The sequence below is a fragment of the Protomyctophum parallelum genome, assembly GCF_964188405.1.
Source record: "Protomyctophum parallelum genome assembly, chromosome: 15".
NCBI lineage: Eukaryota > Metazoa > Chordata > Actinopteri > Myctophiformes > Myctophidae > Protomyctophum > Protomyctophum parallelum.
In genome coordinates this window covers 2,711,157-2,731,156 of record NC_139710.1, presented here as the reverse complement: position 1 = coordinate 2,731,156, position 20,000 = coordinate 2,711,157, and the positions used below count along the sequence as shown (strand labels likewise).

Genomic DNA, 20,000 nt, shown 5'->3' with positions numbered 1-20,000 from the left:
CACACACACGACTTCAATTGATGGTAAAAGAACATTGTAGACTCCTATAGAACTCACAGTCAGCAAGGCAGTCTATGGTATATCATTTATAAACAGGCGGTCAGCAGGGCGGTCTACAGTATATAATTTATAAACAGGCGGTCAGCAGGGCAGTCTACAGTATATCATTTATAAACAGGCAGTCAGCAGGGCAGTCTACAGTATATCATTTATAAACAGGCAGTCAGCAGGTATCGTTGCTGCAGTAAGCAGAGGGTGTGTGTTAATATCATTAACAGAACGGTAGCGTTGCTGCAGTAAGCAGAGGGTGTGTTAATATCATTAACAGAACGGTATCGTTGCTGCAGTAAGCAGAGGGTGTGTGTTACTATCATTAACAGAACAGTAGCGTTGCTGCAGTTAGCAGAGGGTGTGTGTTACTATCATTAATGGAACGGTTCACGGTAGCGTTGTTTCTGCTGATGTAAAGCGCCGCAGAAGTTTGTCCCTCACCGTGATCTGTAGGTCGCAGTCTTTGGCGAGCTGAGGGAAGCCGGGGGTCTGGGGCAGCACTCCGATGGTGAAGGTCTGAGCAGCGCTCTGCGTGTCTGGAGCGCCCTCTGTGGACACCTGAGAGCATAGCAGGCAGCGGGACCACAACATGTAATTATGAGCAATATACCGATTATGTCAAAATTACATGAAATTATGTCTGCCTGCGATAGCTCCGTCCGTCCGTCCTGCGCTCTTTCTACCGTTAACCCATTCTGACCTGAGATCAGATTCATACGAGGTTTCCACTGGACACACACTGGTCTGATTAACACGGAACTAGTTCTAACCAGCGATCCCACACAGGGGTAAGGGGTCGACACTATGCCAGTCTAACCAGCGATCCCACACAGGGGTAAGGGGTCGACACTATGCCAGTCTAACCAGCGATCCCACACAGGGGTAAGGGGTCGACACTATGCCAGTCTAACCAGTGATCCCACACAGGGGTAAGGGGGTCGACACTATGCCAGTCTAACCAGCGATCCCACACAGGGGTAAGGGATCGACACTATGCCAGTCTAACCAGTGATCCCACACAGGGGTAAGGGGTCGACACTATGCCAGTCTAACCAGCGATCCCACACAGGGGTAAGGGGTCGACACTATGCCAGTCTAACCAGTGATCCCACACAGGGGTAAGGGGGTCGACACTATGCCAGTCTAACCAGCGATCCCACACAGGGGTAAGGGGTCGACACTATGCCAGTCTAACCAGCGATCCCACACAGGGGTAAGGGATCGACACTATGCCAGTCTAACCAGTGATCCCACACAGGGGTAAGGGGTCGACACTATGCCAGTCTAACCAGTGATCCCACACAGGGGTAAGGGGTCGACACTATGCCAGTCTAACCAGTGATCCCACACAGGGGTAAGGGGGTCGACACTATGCCAGTCTAACCAGTGATCCCACACAGGGGTAAGGGGTCGACACTATGCCAGTCTAACCAGCGATCCCACACAGGGGTAAGGGATCGACACTATGCCAGTCTAACCAGCGATCCCACACAGGGGTAAGGGGTCGACACTATGCCAGTCTAACCAGTGATCCCACACAGGGGTAAGGGGTCGACACTATGCCATTTTCAATGACACTCACACCGGAAAATAACATGGAGTGTTGCGCAACAGACGCTCCCAGTCTGTGGAGCGACAGACGCTCCCAGCCTGTGGAGCGACAGACACTCCCAGCCTGTGGAGCAACAGACACTCCCAGCCTGTGGAGCGATGCGATTGGTTTTTGCGCTGGGCGTTACTAATTGAAAACTTCGTCCTGTGCGCTCAGGGTGTTAATACGTACTTCAATCAATCAATCAATCAATCAATCAATCAATCAATCAATCAAACGGACCTGGAAGGTGAAGGAGTCCGGGCCCGTCCCTGCAGTGGCCCGGTGGCGGTACCACACCGTGCCCTCGTTGACGTCCTGCTGGGTGAAGGAGCTGGTGGGCGTGGAGGTGTCGTCTGACGGCTGCCACGAGGAGCCCACGGGACCGTCCGCTGGCATGGGCACCAGAACCACCTCACCTGGGAGAGAATTGATTGATTGATTGAAATATTTATTAACAGTTTGTAGAATTTACAGTACATTTTAAGCACAAACTCAATACAAAGACTGTCAACTGTGAGTGGACGACCCAATTAAGCATTACACTTGTTTACAAGAGGGTCCACATTGTTCAACTCATCAAATAAACAAAGAACATGACTAATGACACCAGAACCACCTCACCTGGGAGAGAACATACCCACAGTCGTCGTCACACATGTGATGAGGTCAGCACATTTGGGCAAGTGGCCATGGCCGAATTTAGCCCAAGGAGAATTTTCGTGCAAAACGAATGCTTGGAATAGATTCAGCATCATGAAAAACCCCTAGTTTGACATGTCACATACTACTTAAAAGTATAATGAAATTTGGAATCCGTTGCCTTATATTGGTTGACAATGGTACCCCAACTTTCAGCAGCTGTCACAAAGTTTACCAAAGGGAGTTGGGTTGGAACATTTTTTTCGGTGATAGTGGACACCTTTATGAACACATCTGTGAAGAAAGCTAGTGGTAAGCATTTATTTTGCAGTTGTGCCACAACTAAGCTAACTTTACCTAACTAGTAGCAGAGCTGCCATTGGACTGAAGCCCCATGAAGTGACCAATAGGAGTCTATGTAGGAGAGCCTCCATTGGACTGAAGCCCCATGAAGTGACCAATAGAAGTCTATGTAGGAGAGCCTCCATTGGACTGAAGCCAATAGAAGTCTATGTAGGAGAGCCTCCATTGGACTGAAGCCAATAGAAGTCTATGTAGGAGAGCCTCCATTGGACTGAAGCAAATAGAAGTCTATGTAGGAGAGCCTCCATTGGACTGAAGCCAATAGAAGTCTATGTAGGAGAGCCTCCATTGGACTGAAGCAAATAGAAGTCTATGTAGGAGAGCCTCCATTGGACTGAAGCCAATATAAGTCTATGTAGGAGAGCCTCCATTGGACTGAAGCCAATAGAAGTCTATGTAGGAGAGCCTCCATTTGTCTGAAGCCAATAGAAGTCTATGTAGGAGAGCCTCCATTCGACTGAAGCCAATAGAAGTCTATGTAGGAGAGCCTCCATTGGACTGAAGCCCCATGAAGTGACCAATAGAAGTCTATGTAGGAGAGCCTCCATTGGACTGAAGCCCCATGAAGTGACCAATAGGAGTCTATGTAGGAGAGCCTCCATTGGACTGAAGCCCCATGAAGTGACCAATAGAAGTCTATGTAGGAGAGCCTCCATTGGACTGAAGCCCCATGAAGTGACCAATAGGAGTCTATGTAGGAGAACCTCCATTTGACTGAAGCCCCATGAAGTGAACACAGTTTGCATAACTCCGTTCTATATCTAAGGCTCTGGCGCCCCTCAAAAAAATCACACTTGTGTGAAATGAGGGGCGCCCACTGTATTCATATCGGCCACACCTTTAGTACACTAAAACAAACATATAAAGTCCATAGACTTGGCTGGCACACGATGCAATCTTCTGTGGAGGGGGCTAGCGGGAGGGGGGGTCATTGGTATACCGTATTTGGGCGTGGAGTTGCCGATGGTGTAGACGATGTCCTGGGCGCTGGAGCCTTGGACCTGGGCCCTCAGGAGCCTCCTGCCCAGGCGGACCATCCCGCCCTCCCTCACCCAGGTCAGGGACACGGGGGAGCGCAGGAGAGGGGAGAGGGCCGTCTGGGGGAAGGGGGGAGACAAGACAACGTTAGTGACACCACAGTGACACTAGAGGCTAGCCTGCTACTAGCCTCTGGGCTAGCCTGCTACTAGCCTCTGGGCTACAGGCTACAGGCTAGCCTGCTACTAGCCTCTAGCCTGCTACTAGCCTCTGGGCTAGCCTCCTACTAGCCTCTGGGCTACAGGCTACAGGCTAGCCTGCTACTAGCCTCTAGCCTGCTACTAGCCTCTGGGCTAGCCTGCTACTAGCCTCTGGGCTACAGGCTACAGGCTAGCCTGCTACTAGCCTCTAGCCTGCTACTAGCCTCTAGCCTGCTACTAGCCTCTGGGCTACAGGCGTCCGTAGGGGGCGGGGCCGCTGGTAACGCTGTTGTAATGACATTGTCCTCGTGTGGACCAGTGTTGTTTTTGGCATCAAATTTCTACTTCAGTTTTAGTCTTTGTCTTTTGAATACTTTTCATTTAGTTTTAGTCACCCGGAATGTTTTATTGTTAGTCTAGTTTTAGTCGACAAAATGTCATGAGATTTTAGTCGACTAAATCTACAGTTGATTTAGTCGACTAAAATGTATTTTGGCGGGCCTTGATGCCGTCGTAAGGACTGTTTTTACACTTGCTGAAAATAGCCAATCTACAAGCTCACAACGCGTCGCGCTGCGACACGTTGTGAGTTGTAAAATGACTTGTAAAATGACAAGTGTAAAATGACTTGTACTGGATATCTTGTCCCACTAGTCCCTTCCTAACATTTTAGTCTAGTTTTTATTTGTTGACGAAATTGTCAGTATATTTATCTTAGTTTTAGTCACCATAGCATAGTTTTAATTTAGTTTCCATTTAGTTTTCTTCAGTGGAAAAGGTAGTCGACGAACATTTTTCGTCTTAGTTTTAGTCGACGAAAACAACACTGCCTGGTGGTCGATGTGGACCAATAGGAGGTCGTTATATTACCTGGTGGTCGATGTGGACCAATAGCAGGACGTTATATTACCCGGTGGTCGATGTGGACCAATAGCAGGACGTTATATTACCTGGTGGTCGATGTGGACCAATAGCAGGACGTTATATTACCTGGTGGTCGATGTGGACCAATAGCAGGACGTTATATTACCTGGTGGTCGATGTGGACCAATAGCAGGACGTTATATTACCCGGTGGTCGATGTGGGCCAATAGCAGGACGTTATATTACCTGGTGGTCGATGTGGACCAATAGCAGGACGTTATATTACCTGGTGGTCGATGTGGACCAATAGCAGGACGTTATATTACCTGGTGGTCGATATGGACCAATAGCAGGACGTTATATTACCCGGTGGTCGATGTGGACCAATAGCAGTACGTTATATTACCTGGTGGTCGATGTGGACCAATAGCAGGACGTTCTGGTAGCTGTGTCCGTCGTTGATCTGCAGTACCAGCGAGTCGTCGTCGGGACCGTCCGATCCGTCGTGGACGTAGCGGACCCTCTCGCCGGACAGATCCTCCAGCTTGAACTGGTCGAGGGGGAAACGGTTAATTAGAGCTCTCCGGTTATGTCATGTGACCGATGGTTTTCCCACATGTCGGCCCTTACGGTATGTCGGATAAGCGTGCGCACCCCCACATTGTTATTGTTAGCGCAACCTGGAATTAATTGGAATTTTGTTAATAAAGGACCACTTCACCACTTTTCAACCTATCTTCATATATTATAGGTCCTCACTAATAATCATGAAAAAAATGGCGCAATTTTTTTTCTACTCTGTCTGTGTCTCATAGGAGGGGCTGTGGGCAGTTCAGAACAGTCTTCCAGTGACATCATCGATGGGGAATACAAGCTAATAGAAACTGCAGGCTTTCTAGTCCTGAAAAGTTGCAATGTGAAAATGGAAGCCGTCGTTCTCACGATAATGAAAATCTAAACGTTTTTGTAAAAAAATCTAAAAAAGAAATCTGCCTAATGATGATGTCACTGGAAGACGGTTTCTAAACTTCCCACAGCCCTCCTATGAGACACATACTGGTTTCTGAACCGCCCACAGCCCTCCTATGAGACACAGACTGAGTAGAAAAAAATCGTGCCATTTTATCATGATTATTAGTGAGGACCTATTATATGAAGATAGGTTGAAAAGTGGTGAAGTGGTCCTTTGAGCTCGGAAAAACTAAACACTAAAACTAATAAAAAACTAGCAAGCCCGCTCTAACGTAAACTAACCGAATTTCAAAAAGTAAAAAAGAAAAAAAAAACCCAATCCAACCTGGGTCAGGCCGACGGCGCTGGTCCTCCGAGCCGGATCACGGGTCAGCTGGCCGTGCCGCGGCGGCTCCACCACCATGAGGAGGACGTCGGACGGGTTGTCGGAGTCCTCCACCTGCAGCACCGACCGGGTGATGGTGGCCGCGGAGCCACGCCCACCCTCCAGACGCAGCGGAGCCAGGGTCAACACTCTGGGGGGCTGGGGGGGAGGGGGAGGGCGAGGGTGAACGCCGTTTGCATAACTCTGTCTATATCTAAGGCTCTGGCGCCCCTCAACCCATTCTGACCTGAGATCAGATTCTAAAAACGTCTTCTACATCCTGACAGTTTTCTAGCTATGTTTCTGTGTCAGTCGTTCTTTGATTTTTCAAAAATAGCAGACCTACAAGCTCTTAGCTATGAGCTTGTAGATCTGCTATTTTTCAATAGCTAAAGCATGACATGATGCTAACACCAAAAGGGGTTCCCGCCCAAAATGGGTTAAAAATCACACTTGTGTGAAGTGAGGGGTGCCCACTGTTCGATCGGCCACATGGCGTCTAACGTCGACCTTTAGTACACTAAAACAAACATAAAGTCCATAGACTTGGCTGTCACACGATGCAATCTTCTTTGGATGGGGCTAGCGGGAGGGGGAGGGGCTATTAGCTATTGAAAAATAGCAGATCTACAAGCTCATAGTGCGCCACTCGGTGGCGCGCTATGAGCTTGTAGATCTGCCATTTTTTAAAAATCAAAGAACGACTGACATAGAAACATAGCTTTTTCAGAAAACTGTCAGGAAGTAGAAGACATGTTTAGAATCTGATCTCAGGTCAGAATGGTAAACTGTCAGAATGTAGACGACATTTATAGAATCTGATCTCAGGTCAGAATGGGTTAACCCTCTAACACCCGCATTAATTTCTACTTGCAAAAAATATATTTCATCCTTACTACTACTTTGTACTACTAGGACTAAGACTAAAAAATATGTTATTTTTTTTTTTTAAATAAAGTTTGATGAAAAATTTATAATAATTATATAATAATTATATAATAATATAATAAATTAATAATTTACATTTTGGGGATATCTTTCACAATAATGAATAAAACATGTTCTAGACATTCTAATGATCACAAAAAAACATATATTACAATTATTTTACCTACTTTTATTGGGGTAAAGGTCAAAAGTCTTAGGTTAAAAAATGTTCAAAATTGCACAGAGTCCAGACATTTTTTATTTGTGTGAATTTCAGCCTCTGTGGGGGGTATTTATATGCTAAAAAGCAACGCTGGGTGTTAGAGGGTTAAGCATAACGTTGCTGTTGGGAGGAAACCTCTTAACTCCATTTGATCCTCAAACTGTCGGTAGAAACACTTAACTCCACTGCTCTGTTGGGGGGGGGGGGCACTGACTGCAGCTCAGCAAAAATAACGACAGTTTCTCTGTGTGTGTGTGTGTGTGTGTGTGTGTGTGTGTGCATGTGTGTGACTGTGCGTGTATGTGTGATAATCAAACTTGGAGATCCATATTCAGTGGAGTTAAGGGGGGGGGGGGGGGGGGGGGGCTGGGGAGTGATAGATGAGGTCATTGGGTTTGGTGCCAATCTGCAGTCAGAGCACGACCGCAGACCAGAGGAGCTTTCACTCTTCACAGACACACGCAGGCACGCAGGCACGCAGGCACGCAGGCACGCACACACGCACGCATCCACGCACGCACGCACACACGCACGCATCCACGCACGCACGCACACACGCACGCACGCATGCACGCACGCACGCACGCACAAGGTGTTCAGGGCTGTCAGTGGGAGCGGAGCCCTCAGGCTTAAATACACACACAGCAAAAACAAGACAGAAAAACCTTCCAAATTCATCTAATCCGGTTTTTGTTGTTGTTTTTTTTTTAGCTTGTTTAGTTTTTCCCTCCAGACTCTCCAACGGTGGAGGATTATACTGTAGGTAGCTAGGTAGCGGTAGCTGCTAACACAGAAATGGTGCTATCCGGGTCGGATGGGGAACAGTTCCCGACCCACAGGAACGCACCCAGGGTGCCAGCCCGATTCCGACGAGCCGCCCCGCGTCCGAAACGGTTGAGAAATGACAGAGTTACCGTGTGGGGGTCCCTCTACTGTACCCTCTACTGTACTGTACTGTACTGGCACACCCGAAATCACCATATATATACAGTCAATATGTGCGTGTGTGCTAATACCTGCATGGAGACGACCTGGACATGAACGCTTTGAGGCTGAGAGAAGAGCTGAGGGTCGGCCGCACGCACGCTGAACTGGTCACTTCTGGAAGAACAACACATGCACGCACACACGCACATATGCACGCACACGCACACATGCACGCACGCACACGCACACACGCAAACATGCATGCACACACGCACGCACGCACACACATTTTAAAAGTTAAAGAAAGCAAGAAACAACAATGATATAAATAAAGACAGGTTACATAAAGATTGTCTGAAACAATGCAGACGGGGAGAAGAGCCTCTCCTCTCCTCCCCCTGGGGACATGCCTGGGCCCAGGGGGACCCCCGTCTGCATGCCGGGGGACAGCAACGCCACATTCACCCATTCTGACCTGAGATCAGATTCTAACGCACAGAAGAATGGTGGTTCTTGAACGCATTTTGACCTGAGATCAGATTCTAAAAATGTCAGTTTGAAAATGACAGTTTTCTGAAAAAGCTATGTTTCTACCTACAAGCTCGTAGCGCGCCACTCGGTGGCAATTGGAGCAATTGTTTCCCTTCCGTCTTATTTAGATGTAGCGCCTACTCCATGTTGAACCCGCCCCTGTCTTTTGATTGGCATTTCATTTGAAACGCAACGCACTGGGCCACGCCCCTGCTGCACGGGATCTGAGGCCAATTTTCCTAGACAACTATAGGGCTGACTGTCAAACTTTGTTGGCCAATGTTGTTTTAGAGCAGTGGAAGGACTACCAATATTTTAAAGCAACTTTACAGATAAACAAGTCCATATAATGATTATAATGATCAGACTTGGCAATATATTATATATAATTATACTCCAAGAGCATACAAATGGAAAAGGTGAGTCAATATATGGTTTGACCCCAAAAAAATTGCAACAAAAGGTTTTTCAATGGATTTTGGTAGTATTGGGCATGCTAAATAACATACTAAAAGTTTACCAAAATCAACCTCCCAGAAAGCCGCCATTTTCAAGATGGCGTCCAAAATGGCTGCGGGGAGCTTAAAATGGCTATATCTATAAGTGGAGAAAATGTTTAAAAGGATTTTTCAACTGATTCTGGTACCTCTGGGCATGCTTAAGGACATACTAAAAGATTAGGAAAATATACCTTCCGGAAAGGCGTCATTTACAAGATCGCGCTCAAAATGCTTAAAAAGCACGAAAAGCTTAAAATGGCTATATATCAATAGAAAAAAAAATACACAAATGATTTTTCACTTGATTATGGTACCTCTAGACATGCTTATGATCATACAAAAATATCTAGGCGTTATTTTAAAAATGGCTGCCTGGAGCTTAAATTGGTTATACCTTAAAGTTGGTTACTATTCAACCAAAAAAGGTGGTTCTGTTGTTGGTCTTTAGTCATCATCCTCCCCAAGCTCCTCTGGAAGAAACTTGTTATGTGGATTGTCACAGTAGTACAAGGTAGTCCATATTTTCTGCATGAGCAGCGGAGTGTCCTGCAAGCTGTGGAACAGTTACAATGAATGACCTCCAAAAGACTGTCTGGAGCAACATTCATTGTTGACATGAGTGGGACAAATCTATTGTCCTGAAGGTGCCACCCCCAGTTCAGGGCATCCATACCATCTTCTGTTCCCATCCAGATCATGATCTGGTAGTATGCTCTACGACAGTGAAATTTGGTAGCAGATTCAGCTGGTGGCAGACGTTCAGGCGTTACAGTTGATGAAGCTGAGACAACTTTCTTGCTGAAAGTTTTATATCGCATTGTTGCGAGCTAATCTGTGCACTTTCCACCAAAGAGGACAGCCATTACTTGGCATCCAAGGTCATCGATCACGTCTGTGGTCTGGTTTGGGACAGTAAAAGCATTTGCACAAGATTGAAGGACAGGATCACCTTTTACAAGCTTCTGAAAAGCAGTCTTTTTGCCAACCCCAAAGATCCGAGAAGTCGTGTCACAGCCAGTCACAGCATGGATGAACATCATCTGAGAACACATTTCATGTCCGAGTACTTCCTTTAAATGTTTTATGTCATACACTTTAAAACTGCCATCAGCTTTTGTCTTGTCTGATCTGAAATAAAGGAACGTACTATCTCCTTGTGCATAGTAAAGGAGTAAGACAAGGAGATCAGTATCTTCTCCAATCAGCGTAGTGGTGTGAAGAAGAGATGCATCCACTGCAGCCTTTGCTATGTCTACATCAGCATCTCCATGTGCATTGATCACAATGCAATTCCTTTCTTTCAGTTCAACACTTATCATTTGGATCAGTCTCTTTTTATTCAGATCTCTTGACAGGAACTCCTCCTTCTTACCAAAGAGACTGATCCAAATGATAAGTGTTGAACTGAAAGAAAGGAATTGCATTGTGATCAATGCACATGGAGATGCTGATGTAGACATAGCAAAGGCTGCAGTGGATGAATCTCTTCTTCACACCACTACGCTGATTAGGGAAGATACTGATCTCCTTTTCTTACTCCTTTACTATGCACAAGGAGATAGTGAGTGCCTTTATTTCAGCTCAGACAAGACAAAAGCTGATGGCAGTTTTAAAGTGTATGACATAAAACATTTAAAGGAAGTACTCATGAAATGTGTTCTCAGATGATGTTCATCCATGCTGTGACTGGCTGTGACACGACTTTGGGGTTGGCAAAAAGACTGCTTTTCAGAAGCTTGTAAAAGGTGATCCTGTCCTTCAATCTTGTGCAAATGCTTTTACTGTCCCAAACCAGACCACAGACGTGATCGATGACCTTGGATGCCAAGTAATGGCTGTCCTCTTTGGTGGAAAGTGCACAGATTCGCTCGCAACAATGCGATATAAAACTTTCAGCAAGAAAGTTGTCTCAGCTTCATCAACTGTAACGCCTGAACGTCTGCCACCAGCTGAATCTGCTACCAAATTTCACTGTCGTAGAGCATACTACCAGATCATGATCTGGATGGGAACAGAAGATGGTATGGATGCCCTGAACTGGGGGGTGGCACCTTCAGGACAATAGATTTGTCCCACTCATGTCAACAATGAATGTTGCTCCAGACAGTCTCTTGGAGGTCATTCATTGTAACTGTTCCACAGCTTGCAGGACACTCCGCTGCTCATGCAGAACATATGGACTACCTTGTACTACTGTCTGTGGACCATGTCAACTTCAGGAATGTGACAATCCACATAACAAGTTTCTTCCAGAGGAGCTTGGGGAGGATGATGACTAAAGACCAACAACAGAACCACCTTTTTTGGTTGAATAGTAACCAACTTTAAGGTATAACCAATTTAAGCTCCAGGCAGCCATTTTTAAAATAACGCCTAGATATTTTTGTATGATCATAAGCATGTCTAGAGGTACCATAATCAAGTGAAAAATCATTTGTGTATTTCTTTTCTATTGATATATAGCCATTTTAAGCTTTTCGTGCTTTTTAAGCATTTTAAGCTGCCATTTTGAACGCCATCTTGTAAATGACGCCTTTCCGGAAGGTATATTTTTCTAATATTTTAGTATGTCCTTAAGCATGCCCAGAGGTACCAGAATCAGTTGATAAATCCTTTTAAACATTTTCTCCATTTGAGATATAGCCATTTTAAGCTCCCCGCAGCCATTATGGACGCCATCTTGAAAATGGCGGCTTTCTGGGAGGTTGATTTTGGTAAACTTTTAGTATGTTATTTAGCATGCCCAATACTACCAAAATCCATTGAAAAACCTTTTGTTGCAATTTTTTTGGGGTTAAGCACTTTTTTTTCATAGATACCCTGGTTTTCAGAGTTAAATTAACACTGATGATAGTGTAGCCTACTCCCAGAGAATGGTATCAAATGGGGGTCTGTGGCCTAATGGGGGTCTGTGGCCTAATGGGGGTCTGTGGCCTAATGGGGGTCTGTGGCCTAATGGGGGTCTGTGGCCATGTTATGCTTTAGCTATTGAAAAATAGCAGATCTCCAATGGCCATACTATAGGCTACTAGTGTGTAAACTGTGTTTGCGAACGCAGTGAGCCACTTACTATGACAGCAGGGGCTGAGTGTCTGTGTGTGTGTCACGCTGTGTGTGTGTGTCACGCTGTTACACCACCGGCCCGCCACCAGAGGGCGCAGCTGTGGCACGCACGCACGCACGCACACACACACACACACACACACACACACACACAGGGCGCAGCTGTAGCACACACACACACAACCACACACACACGAGCTGCGTTCGCTTCACGCGTTTGCGCGTCTTACTTGTGTATATGCTGTAGGCCCCTCTTATTTAGCTGCTACAGTATTTATTTACTCTTTGAGTGAGAAGTAAAAAGATATAAGCCTTGAAAAGTCATTCGTTTAAGAAAGCAGGGCTGTCTGTACTACTGTCACTTTGTACCATATCGGTGCAAAATCTTTGCACAATCCTCACAGAAAAGGCGTGTTTTTTATTCCAGTTTAAAAAAATCACTATCGGTTGCATATCGGTTATTGGTGATTGTTACCCTCTATCGTATCGGTTATCGTATCGGTCACAAAATTCCATATCGGTCGGTCTCTAGTCTTAACGAAGCCCTTTTTCCAATTTAACGAATTATAAATTAATAATGAATTTATTAGTGATTAAAAAATGTGAAAACGCACCCAGGGCGCAGAGACATAGGGTTTAACCCTGTGAGAACCACTGACATAGAAACATAGGGTTTAACCCTGTGAGAACCACTGAAATAGAAACATAGGGTTTAACCCTGTGAGAACCACTGATATAGAAACTCAGGGGTCGATTTAGGACTTCTATGTTACTTACTTCTATATTACTAATCTAATTACAGTATTATGATCTGGGGGCGTGTAGTATGTCATATTGCAATTTTGGGCATGTTAAGAAGCGCTTTTGACACCCCGCGGAGTGCGCAAAACGGCCTTGAATTAGTCATGGGTGTGTTTAAGGCGTGTTTGAGACGTACCCAATCAACATGTCCGTACTATTCTCTTTACCAGTCAGCTGATGTCACATACGGAATGCGCACTTTGGGGGTCGTGGTATGACATTTCTTCAGGCTGGCACCATAGAAGACATGACATGCCTTTGTCACATTTGGGTTAATTATTCCTATTGCACTGCATGCTGTCACCTTTATGCCTCAAAAGAACAGACCCACCTTTCAGATCGGAATGGAATTGCGAGTAGATAGCAGCATATTGGCAAATTGCCAATCCATGCGTAATTAATTAATTCGATAACGATAGAACCATGTACCATACAGCGAATGAAAGCAAGATTCCTAAGGAATATGGAGATTTTTACATTTAATAAAACGGTTGAGAAATGAGAGAACCATGAGTGTTTATAGGCTAATATCAACGTTTTTTTATGAAAGACCAAACGGGCTGTGAACTTGAAGAGCTCAATCACCATCCCGACACGGAAGAAATATAGCCTAGTCCATGCATGTATATGCACTGTTGCACTTGCACACAGTAGCCTACACACGCTCTTTATTTGTTTCTATTGAAAAACACCAGTAAAATAACGTTTATTATATTTTATTTCATTCAAGTCACGACGAAGGAATGAGTTGAATGCGTGCTGCGTAATGCTGTGGCCCCGATGGTATGGTCTTCGCTGAGTTCGCTCGTAGCATTTTATTGAAGAAGACTTGAATCGGGTGTGATACAGCATATGAAAGCACATTTCCCACGGATTATGGAGATGTTTTTATTTATTTTTAAGGTTGAGAAATGAAAGAATTATGGCCGTTTCTAATCTCAACATTTTTTTTTAAAAGACGCAAAACTGCCATGTCTCATAGAAACAAGTAAATAGGTCTATAAAAATAAGCGCATATAACAGGGGTCTGTAACCTATTTTAAATGAAGTGCCATGTTTTTATTTTCTAAATAGTGAGTCTGCCATATCCAGATTAATTTGAATGACACCACATTAAAATAAAAAAACATATTTTGATTGTCCACAAATATAAAGTTCTTCCTTCTTTTTAAATATGTTCTTGCACATTGTTATAATGATCATTATATATCCCCCTGCAGTCAGAGTTCATAGTTTTAATGAATGAATGTGATGCATTGTGAGCTGGTATAGATCTGCTATTTTCAAAAGTAATCTTTTTATTTAATTTTTGGATTAGCTGTCCTTAGTTGGGCAAATGCATTCATCTGGGGATCCTTGACATGGGAATGTGCTGTGTGACGATCACTGGTTTAAACAACATTAGGAGAAAAGCCCAAATAACCACTTTAGAAACAAGAAAAGCAACCACACAAAGCAACTTTACAGAAAAATAAGCCGCTTATAATAAACAGACATGGCAACACTCTACCAGCCTTCCAGAGCCGCTCAAGTGTCAAATCAAACAGTGCTTTTTGCGTTTATGAGGTGGTCAGACCCACGTCTAATCGTTATGCGCTGAGTGTCTTTAGGTCAAGGGGCTTAATAGCAAATTGCGCAAAGCGAGAATAATTAACATATGGACACTCCCACAATGCTAAAATATTCAGGGACGCGGTATGCCAAATGTGTGTGCGTTCAACACGGGCCGAGTGCGTTCAACACGGGCCGATATGCCTTTCATAATACGAATGTGCGCAGAGCGAGGCCAATTTATGTATCACGACCTGGTAAACTGCACCTTCAAAATCGACCTGATAGGGTTTAACCCTGTGAGAACCACTGACATAGAAACATAGGGTTTAACCCTGTGAGAACCACTGACATAGAAACATAGGGTTTAACCCTGTGAAAACCACTGACATAGAAACATAGGGTTTAACCCTGTGAGAACCACTGATATAGAAACATAGGGTTTTCCAGAAAACTATCAGGATTCAGAAGGCATTTTCAGGTCTAAATAGGTTAAAAGCAGAATGCTCGTCACCACCAACCAATCAGCCTCACCTGGCTTTGCCCTTGAGGTGTCTGTAGAGGACCCGACCGCTCCTCAACTCCTCCCACGAGAAGGTGTCATCGGCGGCCAGCTCCTTCTCTCCTCCTCCTCCTCCTCCTCCTCCTCCTCCCCGCAGCACCAGGAGGCGTCCGTTCTGGGGAGCCTCCACCAGCTGCAGCGTCAGGCGCTCGGGGGGGCTGTCGGGGTCCGTCAGCCTCAGGACGGCGCGCAGCGGGGCCGAGGGGGAGGGGGAGGAGGGGCCGGCGCCCAGAGGGACCAGGAGAGAGCCGTTGACCAGCAGCACTGGAGGATGGACGTTCACTGAGGTGGGGGAAAAAGGAACAGGGCTGAGGAGCTTAGCATCGCAGAGGGATGTTCTGAGCATACAGTGGAGTCCCCTTCGTCTGTACCAGGCTGACTTCTATAGGTTTTGAAAGGTACCTTTCATGTGAAAGGTACCTCTGGAAGCCACACCTCTGATGGGTGGGTCGTCGAAAAGCGCCACATTTTGCACAGATGTATAGCCCCATGGTAACCGTGTCTCTAGCCTCGATATCCAGGCTTTCATTTCGTCTGCGCGAAAGATGAAAGCCTGGAAAAAGCCGTGGGCTGAACCAGTCTAAAAGTGGGAGTCAACCCTTCCGCGTAGGCGTCGCTCTAAATGATGTGACGTAGCGCTGCACTAGGGGGGAGAGGAGGGGCCGGGGGTGACAGATCGACAGATCGATGAGATCCAATCAGGGTGCGCGTTTTTCTGAGCCGCGGCCCTCCCATCTAGGCCAGAAATGTCTCTGCTTAGGTCAGGCTACCGTGTCTCTTACCGTCACATGTCCTGGTGTTGGGGGGGTTGCCATGGTAACCGTGTCTCTTACCGTCACATGTCCTGGTGTTGGGGGGGTTGCCATGGTAACCGTGTCTCTTACCGTCACACGTCCTGGTGTTGGGGGGGTTGCCATGGTAACCGTGTCTCTTACCGTCACACGCCCTGGTGTTGGGGGGGTTGCCATGGTAACCGTGTCTCTTACCGTCACACGTCCTGGTGTTGGGAGGGGTTGCCATGGTAACTGTGTCTCTTACCGTCACACGTCCTGGTGTTGGGGTTGCCGTAGTAACCGTGTCCACAGTCGGGGGTGCAGTAGCCCTCCATCAGGAAGGTGGTCTGGCGGCAGACGGTGCATCGACCAATGGCCTCGCAGCGCGCACAGTCCGGGGAACACGCTGTGGAGAACGTCAGAGGGGCTGAGATCACCTACAAAAAGGGCACTTTTGAACAAAAGAATATCGAAAATAGCTGATCTACAAAGCACCCAACGCATTGCGCTGCGATGCGTTGGGTGCTTGTAGATCAGCTATTTTTAGGGCGTGAGCACGCAGCTACTGAAGTATATACATGTCAATGTCGTGTACATCATGGACATGGATACTCCATGTACACGACCTGGTTACCTGTACAGGTGTAGGAGGAGGTGTGGTTACCTGTACAGGTGTAGGAGGAGGTGTGGTTACCTGTACAGGTGTAGGAGGAGGTGTGGTTACCTGTACAGGTGTAGGAAGGAGGTGTGGTTACCTGTACAGGTGTAGGGGGAGGTGTGTTACCTGTACAGCTGTAGGGGGAGGTGTGGTTACCTGTACAGCTGTAGGAGGAGGTGTGGTTACCTGTACAGCTGTAGGGGGAGGTGTGGTTACCTGTACAGCTGTAGGAGGAGGTGTGGTTACCTGTACAGGTGTAGGAGGAGGTGTGGTTACCTGTACAGGTGTAGGAGGAGGTGTGGTTACCTGTACAGGTGTAGGAGGAGGTGTGGTTACCTGTACAGGTGTAGGAGGAGGTGTGGTTACCTGTACAGGTGTAGGAGGAGGTGTGGTTACCTGTACAGGTGTAGGAGGAGGTGTGGTTACCTGTACAGGTGTAGGAGGAGGTGTGGTTACCTGTACAGGTGTAGGAGGAGGTGTGGTTACCTGTACAGGTGTAGGAGGAGGTGTGGTTACCTGTACAGGTGTAGGAGGAGGTGTGGTTACCTGTACAGGTGTAGGAGGAGGTGTGGTTACCTGTACAGCTGTAGGAGGAGGTGTGGTTACCTGTACAGGTGTAGGAGGAGGTGTGGTTACCTGTACAGCTGTAGGAGGAGGTGTGGTTACCTGTACAGGTGTAGGAGGAGGTGTCCATGAAGTGGTTCCGGCCACATTCCAGCACACACTGGCCGTGCAGCGTGGCGTAGGGTGGCTGGCAGCGCCCGCACTGCCCGGGCCCGGCGCACTCTGCACAGTGGGCATCACAGCCTGGGGGGGGGGGGGGGGGGGGGGAGTACGCAAACGGTTTACTTATACTACGTCGACATTTTAAACGATCCCTGTGGGCTCCTCCCCCAGAGTCAGTGTCGGAAGTGTCCTTGAGCAAGACTCTGAACCCCTGATTGCTCCTGATGTGCAGGTTGTTGTTGCCTTGCATGGTTTCCTCCGCCATCGGTGTGTGGATGTGTGAATGTAATGCACCATCTATGTAAAGGTGTGTGTGTGTGTGTGTGTGTGTGTGTCGTACTGACTGAAGCATCGGTCCAGGTTCAGGTAGAATCCAGGGGAACAGGTCTGGGTACAGACTGTGTGTGTGTGTGTGTGTGTGTGTGTGTGTGTGTGTGTGTGTGTGTGTGTGTGTGTGTGTGTGTGTGTGTGTGGTACTGACTGAAGCATCGGTCCAGGTCTAGGTAGAATCCAGGGGAACAGGTCTGGGTACAGACTCCATCCTGTAGAACCAGACCCTCCATGCACTGCAGACAGTCCGTGTGCAGAGGACCACGACACGAGTTACAGCTCCAATCACACTCTGAAGGGAGACACAGCATGAATGACTTAAGCAATATTACACAAGAGGGTGTTGTTTAATTCTACCACAGTTACCCTTAAAACTAAGAAAATAGCTGAAAGAATATATATTTTTAATCATTTTTAGTCACTACGACCACAAATGTCCCAAGAAACTAGCTAGCCTAGCCACCAAGTTTGCTAGCGCTCTGGGAGAACAGAGCGGCTGAATTCTTTGTTTTGATTATAGGTGGTGAACGGTGCTGGTTTAACCCACGGCTAGAAGGCTGTTTCAACCAATCAGATTGCTTCCTCGAAATGACCTGTGGTAGAATAATGGGATAATGGCTTCTGTTTGTTTTCTTGGTGCATATTCTCATTTCTCAATGAGTTACATTGGTGTGGTTCACCTTTTTTGACAGGTTTGTCCCAAATAGTTGCAACTGGTGTGGTTTGGGTTTAAGATAACATTCCATGTAGACACTCTACAGTATACATTGTTGATTTAGTCGACTAACACTAATATGACAAGATATGTTCGTCGACTACATGTTTTCACTGGGGTGCATACTTAGTTTAGACTAGTCATTGGTTAGACATGGGCTAAGGTTAGGTTTAGGTGTGCTGCCCCGTGGGAGGTTAGGTTTAGGGTGCATACTTAGTTTAAACTAGTCATTGGTTAGACATGGGCTAAGGTTAGGTTTAGGTGTGCTGCCTCGTGGGAGGTTAGGTCTAGGGTGAGGGTTTGAGGTTGTAGTTGTAGGACTCATGACTGGTCTAACCAATGACTAGTCTAAACCAAAAACTGTCTAAACTAAGTACTGCACACATTTTCACTGACAACAACGAGATGCACATCGAAACGGCCTCAGTGAAGAGATTCACATGCCTACTGTGCAGGTGTGGGTGGAGGTGTTCAGGTGTGGGTGGAGGTGTGTGTTACCTGTGGAGGTGTATGTGCAGGTGTGTGTTACCTGTGCAGGTGTGTTTTACCTGTGGAGGTGTGTTTTACCTGTGGAGGTGTGTTTTACCTGTGGAGGTGGAGGTGTGTTTTACCTGTGGAGGTGGAGGTGTGTTTTACCTGTGGAGGTGGAGGTGTGTTTTACCTGTGCAGGTGTGTTTTACCTGTGGAGGTGGAGGTGTGTGTTACCTGTGCAGGTGTGTGTTACCTGTGCAGGTGTGTTTTACCTGTGCAGGTGTGTTTTACCTGTGCAGGTGTGTTTTACCTGTGCAGGTGTGTGTTACCTGTGCAGGTGTGTGTTACCTGTGCAGGTGTGTTTTACCTGTGGAGGTGGAGGTGTGTTTTACCTGTGCAGGTGTGTTTTACCTGTGGAGGTGGAGGTGTGTGTTACCTGTGCAGGTGTGTGTTACCTGTGCAGGTGTGTGTTACCTGTGCAGGTGTGTTTTACCTGTGCAGGTGTGTTTTACCTGTGGAGGTGGAGGTGTGTGTTACCTGTGCAGGTGTGTGTTACCTGTGCAGGTGTGTTTTACCTGTGCAGGTGTGTTTTACCTGTGCAGGTGTGTGTTACCTGTGCAGGTGTGTTTTACCTGTGCAGGTGTGTGTTACCTGTGCAGGTGTGTTTTACCTGTGCAGGTGTGTGTTACCTGTGCAGGTGTGTTTTACCTGTGCAGGTGTGTTTTACCTGTGCAGGTGTGTGTTACCTGTGCAGGTGTGTGTTACCTGTGCAGGTGTGTGTTACCTGTGCAGGTGTGTTTTACCTGTGCAGGTGTGTGTTACCTGTGCAGGTGTGTTTTACCTGTGCAGGTGTGTGTTACCTGTGCAGGTGTGTGTTACCTGTGCAGGTGTGTGTTACCTGTGCAGGTGTGTGTTACCTGTGCAGGTGTGTTTTACCTGTGCAGGTGTGTGTTACCTGTGCAGGTGTGTTTTACCTGTGCAGGTGTGTGTTACCTGTGCAGGTGTGTGTTACCTGTGCAGGTGTGTGTTACCTGTGCAGGTGTGTTTTACCTGTGCAGGTGTGCGTTACCTGTGCAGGTGTGTGTTACCTGTGCAGGTGTGGGAGGAGGTGTTGAGGTAGTATTGATGAGCACAGGTGTCGTACTGACACTCAGCGAACAGCAGCACCTTGGCGGGGTCGCGGCATGACGTGCACGCGCCCGGCGCCGTGCACGTCA

The 20,000-nt window shown here is 46.8% G+C and overlaps 1 protein-coding gene across 1 annotated transcript in view; it reads right to left on the bottom strand.

Annotated features, from left to right (window-relative positions):
* fras1 (Fraser extracellular matrix complex subunit 1) overlaps positions 1-20,000 on the bottom strand; it is a 161,604-nt gene that overhangs the window by 84,586 nt on the left and 57,018 nt on the right. The window contains 11 exon segments of the mRNA XM_083784744.1: positions 493-609; positions 1,886-2,061; positions 3,588-3,744; positions 5,096-5,239; positions 5,987-6,184; positions 8,192-8,276; positions 15,083-15,392; positions 16,149-16,289; positions 17,208-17,348; positions 17,749-17,889; positions 19,872-20,000. The exon segment at positions 19,872-20,000 is cut by the window's right edge and continues 18 nt beyond it. Of these exon segments, the coding sequence (XP_083640870.1) occupies positions 493-609; positions 1,886-2,061; positions 3,588-3,744; positions 5,096-5,239; positions 5,987-6,184; positions 8,192-8,276; positions 15,083-15,392; positions 16,149-16,289; positions 17,208-17,348; positions 17,749-17,889; positions 19,872-20,000 (1,739 nt within the window).